Below are 12,179 nucleotides of genomic sequence, written 5' to 3'. Positions count from 1 at the left end.
ATTCTTTTCAAAATTCTTTGACAATACAATTGAACCTATCTTTTGAAAGTAATCTTTAATCAAACTGCTAGATTTTCAATCAAAAGCTGGTTATTTGTTGTTGACATGCTCTGATACTGGTCTTTTGGTAATATGCTGGTTGTCATGCTTTAAGGGAGTTTCAATAACGATCATTCTAGTTTTTACTTGGCTTCTTGTTCTAGCTTGTAAACTACTTTGTAGAAGACTATCTCTCTTCTTAATCTATAAAACCACAGCATTAAATCAGATGCAAGTATGGTCATGAAGTTAAAAAGTTGTGGTTTTGGGTCCAATCTCACTGTGCCATAATTTGGGATATTATCTTTTGTTATAATCCCAAATCAAGCAAAGATTTGGAAATGAAACAGGGTAGATGGAAACTGTTTGGTAGTATGCTTAAAACATTACCCAGTTTAACACTTCTGTGTATATCTTTAGTGGAACCCATTCTGTTACAAGCATTTCAACTGGATCTATGATCTGAGAATCAGTTTTTTTTCACTTCCCTTCCTTCAATAATTTTGGAAATTTTGAAAAAAAATTATAAATGCTTCCCTCTCTTTTTGGCTAAGACAAAAAATACTATGAGAAGTATAACAATTCTTATCTTGTGACAGAACAGAAGACTAGGAGAGTTTTCTCTCCTAATATTTTTCAAAGACATCTTTTTTATTCTCTTCTAAACTTTCCCACAGTGGTTAATGTCTGGTGCTAAATGATATGTCTAAAGATTATCTATGTCACCAGGATTTAGCTTTACATTGTTTATCGTACTCTTCAATAGGATTTTAATTATTATCAGAAAATTAACTTACCATAGTTACGTTTTCTGTAGTTATTCTGTTTTACAAGTGACTAACAATATAGTATACAACGTATAACAAGTTTGCACAAATTATAAAAATGTAACAAACGAAATCATAAATAAATAACACAATATTACTACATTAATAAAATAAATAATCAGCAAACAAAATATTAAAAATAAAAGAAAAATTATAGTAAATCATAGTTTCAATGTTACCACATTCAAGTCAGTGCCAAGCTGATCTCTACACAGATTATCTACTCTAAACTCTCCAATGTATGATTTAAAAGATATTGTACCACTATGCCTTGGTAACTACTGAGCTCCTGGCACTTGTTGCACCAGATCAATACAGCTTTGAAGGACAAGAGGGTGGGACTGGCTCTACATAAACCATGCCCACTATAATATCTTCTGAGGATAATTAATATATAGATAGCTAATAATGAGAGAGGAGAAAATATGTCGCATCTTGTGACCTCCATCTCTCTTTCACTTATTCCTAATCTATTTATTAACTACCATCAGAAAACATTTTATTGCCCCCTCGAAACAAGGGTCTGACCAAAAACGTTAGACTTTCTCTTTTCTGCACAGCAAAGCAATTTATTCCTTTTCTGAACAGTTTGTATTCCTATTTGCCACTTAAAATTGTCACTAGTTTTCTTTATTATGTTTTTACATAGCCTTGGTCCACTCTGACCGATTCAGATAGATGCATAGAAGTATATAGTCAAACACTTGCCTGCATGTCAAATGCAATCAGTTACATTTGTGACCACCTACCCTAAGATAATTAATATATTCTATTTACTGACTTCAGAATACTGAGTATTAATCTTATTTACCTCCAGGATTTTACATAAACAAAAATAGACAGCTGTAATTTAAAGAAACTCTTTTAATTTGGCTTCATAAACTATCTGCAAAATCAGTCACATTTTTAAGCTAATAAGCAGGAAATCATTTCTTTTAAAAGAAAATGAATAGTAGAATATTTCTAAGAAAGCTAAATAAACATGACCTAAAAAAGTTCAGTGAAAAGTAGACATGTTCCTTACACACAGCATATGTAATTAATACGTTCTATCTAACCTGTTCACTCTCTACGTGGACGATGTTTTCAGCTTCTGGGTCTTCATCCCATGGAATATCTCCTTTAGGATCTTGAAGAAACTTTATCATTGACTGAAAAGGAATTTTTAAAAAAAGGTTTAAATAAAAGAAAAATAAATAACTAAAAGGAAAGTTAGCAGTAAAATATAAGTCACAAACAACTATGCAATACCCAGATTCAACATACTTATTTACAAGAAACTAAATCACTGATGTTTAATTACTCAGAGAAAGATAATATGCACTTTTGAAAAGTTGTGGTGCACCTGAGCACTGTATACAATAATTTCATTATTATTATTATTATTATTTTATATAATAAAACTTGCAAAGCTAATTCTGAAGTTGTATTGGATGTAAACAAACTTTAGGTTAGTTCAAATATATTTGTGAAATATTTTAACTTTTAAAAGCAAATTCTATGTAGTTATCATAGAGAAAAAATTCTTTCTTATGGTAAAAGATGTAAAACACCATATCTGCCCAGTACTTCATACTATAAAGCAGAAATGGTGATTTCACACTTTTTACCATAAGAGAGAACATTTTTTCTCCATGGTAGCTGCAGTGAATTTGCCTTTAAAAGTTGAAATATGCCACAAACATATTTTAACTAACTTAAAGTTCATTTATTCCTAGTCACTGCTTGGCACTAATGCAGTTGTTTTTATTGGATATGTTTACAAGTAAACAAAAAGGCTTAAGCACCTTGATACTCAACTAGTTTGGATGGAAAACATGGTATTGTCTTTTTATGAAACACTTAAGTATCACAAATAAAAAAACAAAAACAGCTGAGAAGAAGACTCATCAAGCTGAGCAAAATTGCAGTTGTGGCAGATACTGGTGTCACACAAATTGGCACCCATGCTGATGGCACATAAAAGCACCCTGGTGTCACACAAATAGCACTTGTGCTGGTGTCACATAAAAGTACACATTACACTCTCAGAGTGGTTGGCATTAGGAAGAGCATCCAGCTGTAGAAAACCATGCCAAATCAGAGATGAGTCTGGTGCAGCCTTCCAGCATGCCAACCCAGCCAAACCATCTAACCCATGCCCACATGGACAATGGACATTAAATGATAATGATGATGATGATGATAGTGATGATGAAATGCAAATTTAATGAGCTTTAACTATTAAATATCTACAGAGATACCAAAAGGTGTGTTTTGCTTGCATGCCACGAGGCTATAAATGAAGATACTCCCTCAAGGTATCTGACAGTGGGATCAACTCCAGAACCTTGTGGTGTGAAACAAACATCTTAACCATGCAGTCATGTCTGCTTGCAGCAGTGATCTAACCTAATTATGCTACTTATTTACAGCTGGGTCATAGAATGTTCAAGTGTAACCTACCATTTCTACTCCTCTAAACCTACATGCCTTATGGAATAACTAATCACTGTACTAAACATTTTGCATTCTTTCTTTGTAAGAATTGTAGCCCTGCCCATATATTTTTTGCAGATGTTGAAATTTTTTAAACTAAAAATAAGGCCCCTTTTTAAAGTGGCGGGGTTATAACAAATTTTTGTCATTCATTTACCTTGGAAAGATAAAAAGCAACCCCAAGGGGATCATCATCATCATCGTTTAACATCCAATTTCCATGCTGGCATGGGTTGGATGGTTTGACTGAGGGCTAAGCCAGGAGTCTGCACCAGGCTCCAATCTGATCAGGCAAAGTTTCTACAGCTGGATGCCCTTCCTAACACTAACCACTCCAAGAATGTAGTGGGTGTTTTTTATGTTCCACCGGCACAGGGCCCAGCCAGGTAGTGCTGGCATCGATTACACTCGAATGATGCTTTTTACATGCCACCTGCACAGGAACCTGTCAAGCAACACTGGCAATGACCACACTCAAATAGTGCTTTTTATGTGCCACCGGCATGGGAGCCAGTCCAGTAGGATTGGCTAAAACTCAAAAGTGTGAAGCACAAAAACAAACAGCAATAAAGTCAAGTGCTTAACTGCCTGGACTACAATAATTTGAAACAATTTAAACCAAATTTTATCAGAATTAATATTCTCCCAATATAGAACCTTTCCAATACAGAAGAAATACATAGGAAATTGTCATGCATTCAAGCCTTCAGGATTAATTTCAGAATGTGCGTTTATACAACAAAATATCAAGAAAATCTAAAACAATCAAACAGCATTATTTTTTTTTAGTTACAATAGCAATAGTAATTTGTACAGTCTTCTTGTATTGTTTCGCTTTAAATAAAATAAACAAACTTACTTTTACAGTTAATTTGCGGTCATAGTTTCGATTAAATTCTCCATCACTGATAAAATAAAAACAAAGAACTTACTAACAACATGGTATAAGTAGCTTCCTTAAAGCTACCTTTTAGGGACTTGGTCTCAACACTGTAATTGTTTCAGTACAGCGACCAACACAAATCATAACATACCTCTGTTCATAATCAGAACACATATGAATGAGGAAAAATGTATACCGTAAATCCTCGAGTATAGTCCGCCCTTGAGTATAATACGCAGGGGATTTTTAGGGGGCTGTACCTCTGAAAAACCTAAACCTTGTGTATAATACGCACCCCTTCTCTAACTTGAGTCAAGGAGATCTATATAACATCCTTGGTTTGTAAAAATGTATACGGTAACGTACTATATTATTATTGTATATATAACATAATGCCAACGTGTAGCATTTTTGTGCATTTTGTTTGCAGAAAATAAAGAAATAACAGTAATAACGTTTAATAAATGTTGCTTACTGCAAGTTATGGATGATTCTTTTATGATTTCATTGCTTTAAGGCTTAGCTTAAGGTATTTTTGCATCCGACATCACAAAATGCGTCTGAATAAACATTGCCGGACAGCAAATAGAGACTCGAAAATTGCTTAGAAAATAATTTTCATTTTTAACCTCATGTATAATACGCACTAAGGATTTTGACCTTTAAATTTTGGGAAAAAAATGTGGATTATACTCAAGGATTTATGGTAATTATAAACAAAAAGGCACTGTTAATTGAAAAGCATAGTTATGAAAGATTTATGATTATCACAAAATATTTCCTGTATCAAGTGCTAGCATTGTTTACAATAATATTGCTTGAAACATAAGATGAAACAGCAAATATTTGAACCTGCATATCACATATTCTTGAAACCAGTCATTCAACCATAAAATGGAAGACGATGTTGGATATTGTCATTCTTAACAAACCAATCAACTGTGACATGGATACCAAGATAATTTTTCAGGTGGATTTCCTGAATGCAAGACCACTATACCTAAGAAAACTTGTTTGAGTTATCGGATTTTGGCCATGCTGGGGCATTACCATGAATAGTTTAATCGAATGAATTGACCACATTACTTACATTTAAAAACTGGTAGCTTATTCTGTTAGTCTCTTTTACTAAACCACTAAGCTATGGGGATATAAACCAATACCAAGTTTCAAGCACTGATGAAGGACAAACACAGCACAAAGACACATACACACACACACACACACAAGGCTTTCTCACAGTTTCTTATTTCTTTATTGCACACAAGGGGCTAAACATAGAGGGGACAAACAAGGACAGACAAAGGGATTAAGTCGATTACATCAACCCCAGTGTGTAACTGGTACTTAATTTATCAACCCCGAAAGGATGAAAGGCAAAGTCAACCTCAGCGGAATTTGAACTCAGAACGTAATGGCAGACGAAATACCAATAAGCATTTCGCCCGGCGTGCTAACGTTTCTGCCAGCTCGCCACCTTTTCTATTTACCAAACTATTTTCGCAGTTTCTATTTACCAAACTTCACCACATTTGTCGACTTGTAGCTATAGTATAAGACACTAGCTTAAAGTGCTGTATAGTGAAACTGAACCTGAAAGCAAATAGTTGCAAAGCAAGCTTCTTAACCACACAGACATATCTGCACCTATCATAACAATAAAACAATTGTGCACTCCATCTCAACCCTAAATAGCATGCAACTAGAATCCTCATCACTGCTACAAATTATTAACATTTCCATCAGTGAGGATCTTTCCTGACAAACACACATCAACAAAGTAAAGACAAACACTGGCCTTCCTTTTCAAAGCCAGAAAATTCTTCATCCATAAAAAACTATTAACCATTTACAAAGTTCAAGAAAGACTTACAATAAATTACTGCTCCCATATTTGGAACAATGCTAGTGCTATATAAGCATACGGATGTCCTACACCAATCCAAAGAAATGTTGACTGAATGGCACCAACACACACCAACCATTAGTCCATAGATGTGTCATCTCACCTCTCTGCCTTTTTCTGCCACTACAACTATGACTTCTCCTCCTTGGTGCTGGTTAGTCTTACACCATCTCCACTCAAGCACTCATAACACATTCCTCTCTTTTCTCAAAACCCATATTGTGTCCACCTCCCACTCACCAGGTGCCACACTAACCCTCTATACCTATCCCTTACTTCCCAGAATGTTATTCCCCTGGAAATCTTTTACTGAACGTTTTCCCAACAACTGTCAACATCTTTCTGAATTAATTGTAGCAATGTATTTGTTTTTGCAATTAAATTTTAAGAATTACTTTATAAATATATATTTATATATACACATATGAGAGAGAATCCACTAAAGTGGATGCCCTTACGCTAGAGAGAGATCCGCATGAGTCTCAACCACTAAAAATTGTTCTCAAGAAAAACTTAGCACACTATGAACGTAAACGAGCAGGACAAATGAAAAATAACAAAAATAAACAAAATATAGATTGTCCTGCTTGCTTATGTTCATAGTGTGCTAAGTTTTTCTTGAGAACAATTTTTAGTGGTTGAGACTCATGCGGATCTCTCTCTAGCATAAGGGCGTCCACTTTAGTAGATTCTCTCTCATATGTGTATTAATAATATTTACTGAATCTCAGTTTTTTATGTGCTAAACCACTGGTGTTAAATTGATGTTATTAAATTAATATACAATTTTTTCACCCTCATTTTGGTATTTATATATACATGTTTTAATCAGGAAATCTATCCACCTCATGGTGGATAGCTGTGCTTTTCCCAGGGTCACAATAAGATTCCTACAAAGGCATACAACATATATCCAATAAGTTAGTAATCTAATTATCTTAGCTCCTCAGCCATTTCACCATTTCATAGACAGACAATACTAAAGAATATGGACTCAAAAATAAATCAAAACACTTACTGATAATGTTTAAGTTCAAAGCTGTTTGATGACATTTTCAGTTTTTTACAAAGTTTCTTTGCAACACTAAAATTATAAACACAGAAATAGAGACATATTATATTTATATTTAAAAGATAGTAAAAATGTAGGTAGTTCAATGTTTATGTCATGCTAAATCAAAATATCAGATCTTCTTAAAGACAGAATGAACTGATAATTGTTAGGTTTAATAAAACAGAAAAAGAATTTTGTTTTGTATGGATAGCATAAAATTATATTAAGCCAAATATTACTTAAATCATCTAATCCTGATTCTTCTGTGCATTGAAAGATATAAAAGATTAGCTAAACACTTCTTTTCTTTTTTAATCACTGCATTGAAAGAGGAGTGGTCTAGCTATAGCCAAAGAGATCATCTTAAATCACAGAGACAGAGCTAGTTGAGTAAGGTTGGTTCATTTAGTACAAAGCTTGAAAAATAGTGACTCAATAATAACAAAGTTATTGATTTGCTACTAAAAAGAAAATTAACATATTTTCAGTAAAAATTCAATAAACATTAATGACAGTAGAATATCTTCTTAGCCAAAGGATCGAATTTGCTATAAAAATATAAATGTATAAGCATTCATGTTTTTCACTGTTTGTTTCTTTTTTTGTTGTTGTTGTTGTTCTCTGTAGGATTTTTCAGAACAATAGAAAATTAAGAAAATTGTTTCTCTTCCATTTGTAACATCAACAAAAAAAAATTAAAGATCCACATGCCAACAAGGCAATTTGTAAGTGGTCACTTGACCAGCCAGAAATAGCAACCGAACCTCCTTCAAATTATACTCTGCCATTTTAAAACAGGATGATCATGACTGTAATGTCTTTTATTACAGCTCCATTTAGTTAGGACTGATCTGAAGCCTAACAAAATGGAAGGATATTGCAATTGTGCCTACATTATACTGAAAAAAAAGACTGGATGACAAGCAAGTCAACCTTACTTCAGTGGATTATCTATATGCTTTTTTATCTCATTCAATCAGAGATGACCTGGAGTTAAACAACAACTAATTTTTAGACAAATTAAATTTGCCATCTGCTCTCCACATCACCATCTTATAAAGAAAGTCGTTGTGGTATTAAACATGCATAGACAAACCAACAATCTTAACCTCACATGTAAGGATTGTAGTTACTATGGTTACTGGTATAATTTTGCAAAAGAAAGAACACCTACAAAACTAAGTGTTAATTATAATTAACACTAAGTGTTAATTATAAATAGATTACCAAACCATTCTTAACCAATGATTACCTGCAGTCAATGATAATTAATGTGGCTTTGCCTTTCATTTCTTCAGCAGTTGTCTGTATCACAGGTAAAATGGAAGACAAAGATTTTTCTGAAAAAAATAATTAAATGCAACATATGAGATATTGGAAAACAAATTAGAATTTTAAAATGAATGGGAACAGAAGAGACAAAAAGGTGAAAAGAATTGACATTCACTCTAGCACTTATTGTCAACTGAGTTCCTTTTCCAATATTTAGTATAGCTTTTTGACATTAAACCTTTCACTGACTATATTTCAAGAAAGAGTAGATTACCTAAGTATTGGGCCATCCCATAAATAATGTGGTTTTTTTCAATTGCATGAACTAAAAGTCGGAGGGAGACAGGATAAACTACCTGCATCAACTTGCTATAAAAGCAGGTAGTAATTTTACCTTGTCCTTATTCTTTGTGCAAGTTTTGAAGAGTGCAGTTTGATTTTAACAGTTATTTTTCCAAAAATATAATGGAAGTGATAAAGGAGCACATTTGGCATATTTTGCTTTATGGGTTCAATAAAGGCAACAATGCATTGGAAAGTGCAAGGAATATTAATGCAGTAATTGGAGATTTGACAATAATCGTAAACCAGTGTCAACGGTGGCTCCAGAAATTCCAAGCCAGAAATTGCAGCCGAGAAGATGAACCTTGTCCTGGAAGATCTGTCGAGCACGACAAGGACGTCCTGCAAACTCTGTAGGAACAAAATCCCATCGCAACTGTTGAGGAACTAGCAGAGTAGCTTGGATTTGGTCATTCAACCATTCATCAACACCTGCATGCCATTGGATAAGTCAGCAAATTGGTCCATGGATTCCTTACAAACTTTCCGAGTCTAATCATATGCAGAGAGTGAATGTGTGCTCTTCTTTGCTGTCACGTCTCATGAATGAACCTTTGGTGGACTGAATAGTGACTGGTGTTGAGAAATGTGTTCTCTATAAAAATGTCAAGCATTGAAGACAGTGAGCAGGGAAAAGAGAATCTGCCACCCCACCCCACCCCACCCCAGCTAAAGAAGGTCTTCACCCACATAAGGTGCTGTTATCTGTTTGGTAGGATATGAAAAGTTTAGTCCACTTCAAACTTCTAATGCAAACCTATCAATAACAAAGGAGATCTACTGTGAGCAGCTTAAGCCAGTGCTAGAAGGAAAATGACCATCTTTGGTTTCAAGATGAAAAATGTTCTTCCATCAGGATAATGCTCGGCCACATACATTAAGGATGACATTCCAAAGGCTGAAGCAGTTTGAATGGGAAACGATCCCCCATCCACCATATTTACTAGACATTGCCCCATCTGATTATCATTTATTCCGCAGTCTTCAAAATCATTTGGATGGAAAAAATATGAATTCTGTAGATGAGGCCAGAACAGTAATGGTGGATTATTTTTTGTCACAGACAAGTGAATTTTGGAAGAGGGACCTTGCAAGTCTACCAGATAGATGGAAGAGCATTGTAGAAAATGAAGGAGAGTATATTTTAGATTAAAAAAGAACTTCATTTCTCTTAATTTTGAAAAATAAAAGAAGAATAAAAAAAAACCACATTATTTATGAGATGACCCAATATCTCATTTCCTTTTCAAAAGAAAGAAAATCAATAAATCAAGCTTTAACAGCAACTTTTGTCTTGGATAGAGCTTTAAACTGCACCCTGTTGTGGGGCCCTGGTTTAGGAGATTCAGGAGTGTGAAACTACTTCTTAGTCGCTATTGTTCCCAGATATACTCTGACCCAGCGTGGTAGCCTTTGTCGGGTTATGGGTTAATTAGCATGTTACAGAAATGGGTTAATTAGCATGTCATTTATGGGTTAACTATGGGTTAATTAGCATGTCATACTTATGAGTTAATTAGCATGTCACAGAAATGCCTTCGGAAGAAGGTCACTTAACCCTTTCGATACCAACCCAGCTGAAACCGCCTCTGGTTCTGTAGTACAAATGTCTTGTTTTCATAAGTTTTGAATTAAAATCTTCCACCAAACCTTAGTCACAATTTATGTTCCTAATACCAACTTAATGATAACTAAGTTATTTTACTAAATTCTTTGTTACATTCAAAATTAATTGAAAGAAACACAGAGCATCTCAAAATAAATACGACAACGAAAGGGTTAAAGATATCCTGATAGACCCAGAACAGATGAGGCCCTTCAATGCTTTAACTTCTCATCCAAGAGAAGGTAACTCCATACAAACCCTGTATCCTGGTAAGTACCAATCCCATGACACTTGATGTACCAATCCCATGGCACTTGATGTACCAATCCCATGGCACTTGATGTACCAATCCCATGGTACTTGTTGCACCAGACCAATACAAGCTTGAAGGACAAGAGAGCTGGGACTGGCTCCGTACAAATCATGCCCACTATAACAATACTCCTCATACAGGTTGTTCAGCAAACCAACACACCAGTACCAACACCACTGCATCATCTTCATCATAAGTCTAGTGGTGATACAGAAAAGGGTGATGGGAACAAGTAGAGGATGCCACTGGAAGTTTTCGGCTTTGACCCTGCATACAGGTAGCCATAGGGTGATGATCATTTTCCACAGACTATGGTCTTGCTGAATCTTCATTCAACAAAGCAAAGACAGAGCCCACAGTATCAGTTTAAGGAAATATTTGTAATGAGTTATGTAGATGATGATAGAACATTTAAAGGTTGAAATGAAACCTTGCAAGAGCAATTTAAGCCAAATGATATGTAAAAGTTTATGAATAGGTATATTTGCATATTTTATTTATACTGTTTTACGAGACCTCTGAGATAAGCTGTGACTGTGAAGAGCCGACAAATGAAGTGAGTTCATGGCTTGCAGGATGGCCTGCTGTGCTTGAGGAGACCTATTGTGTCAAGTTCATCAACATCAAAATAAAAATCGCATGGATATTGTAGTTGTAATTCCCGTGCTGGTGGCACGTAGGGCCTAACAGAGGAAATGACGAAGACCAAGACCTCTGAGATATGCTGTGACTGTGAAGACCCGACAAATAAAGTGAGTTCATGGCTCGCAGGATGGCCTGCTGTGCTAACCTTGGATCGTAGAGTGACCCGCTGTTCTTGGGGAGACATATTGACTCAAGAGCATTAACACCAACATCAAAATTAAAATCAAATGGAAATTGTAGTTAAGATACCCGTGCCGGTGACACGGTAAAAGCACTGTCCGAACGTGGCAGATGCCAGCGCCACCTGACTGGCGTCCCTGTCGGTGGCACGTAAAAAGCACCAACCAATCATGGCCATTTGCCAGCCTCCTCTGGCCCCTGTGCCGGTGTCACGTAAAAAGCACCCACTACACTGTCGGAGTGGTTGGTGTTAGGAAGGGCATCCAGCTGTAGAAACACTGCCAGATTAGACTGGAGCATGGTGCAGCCTCCTGGCTTCCCAGACCCCGGTCGAACTGTCCAACCCATGCTAGAATGGAAAACGGACGTTAAAAGATGATGATGATGATGATGATGATGATTTTCCATACTGAGATGAATGGAATGGATTTGTGCTGGAGCAATACTTTTTATGGTTGAATACATTGATTACTCTAACTGTGAAACAGAAGCTCATTTGTTTGTTCTTTTATTTTATTTTTTTTTTTTTTATTTAGTAGGGAAGACTATCAGCCAAACTGAAGTAATGAGTTATGTGCCTTGTAAGAGACAGAACACAATGACCGAAGTAAGATTTTGAACTTAACAATGTGGT

The 12,179-nt window shown here is 35.3% G+C and overlaps 1 protein-coding gene across 2 annotated transcripts in view; it reads right to left on the bottom strand.

Moving 5' to 3' along the window:
- The window catches only part of LOC115210871 (protein disulfide-isomerase A5), an 82,782-nt gene that overhangs the window by 42,573 nt on the left and 28,030 nt on the right, over positions 1-12,179 (bottom strand). For both annotated transcript variants that reach the window (XM_029779634.2, XM_036502507.1), the window contains exons 3-6: positions 8,440-8,527; positions 7,152-7,217; positions 4,204-4,249; positions 1,925-2,017 (exon numbers count right to left, since the gene is read on the bottom strand). In XM_029779634.2, coding sequence (XP_029635494.1) covers positions 1,925-2,017; positions 4,204-4,249; positions 7,152-7,217; positions 8,440-8,527 — 293 coding nt within the window. The remainder of the gene's footprint in view (positions 1-1,924; positions 2,018-4,203; positions 4,250-7,151; positions 7,218-8,439; positions 8,528-12,179) is intronic.

This window comes from Octopus sinensis, linkage group LG4 (assembly GCF_006345805.1).
Source record: "Octopus sinensis linkage group LG4, ASM634580v1, whole genome shotgun sequence".
Taxonomy (NCBI): domain Eukaryota; kingdom Metazoa; phylum Mollusca; class Cephalopoda; order Octopoda; family Octopodidae; genus Octopus; species Octopus sinensis.
This window is presented reverse-complemented; position numbering and strand designations above follow the sequence as displayed.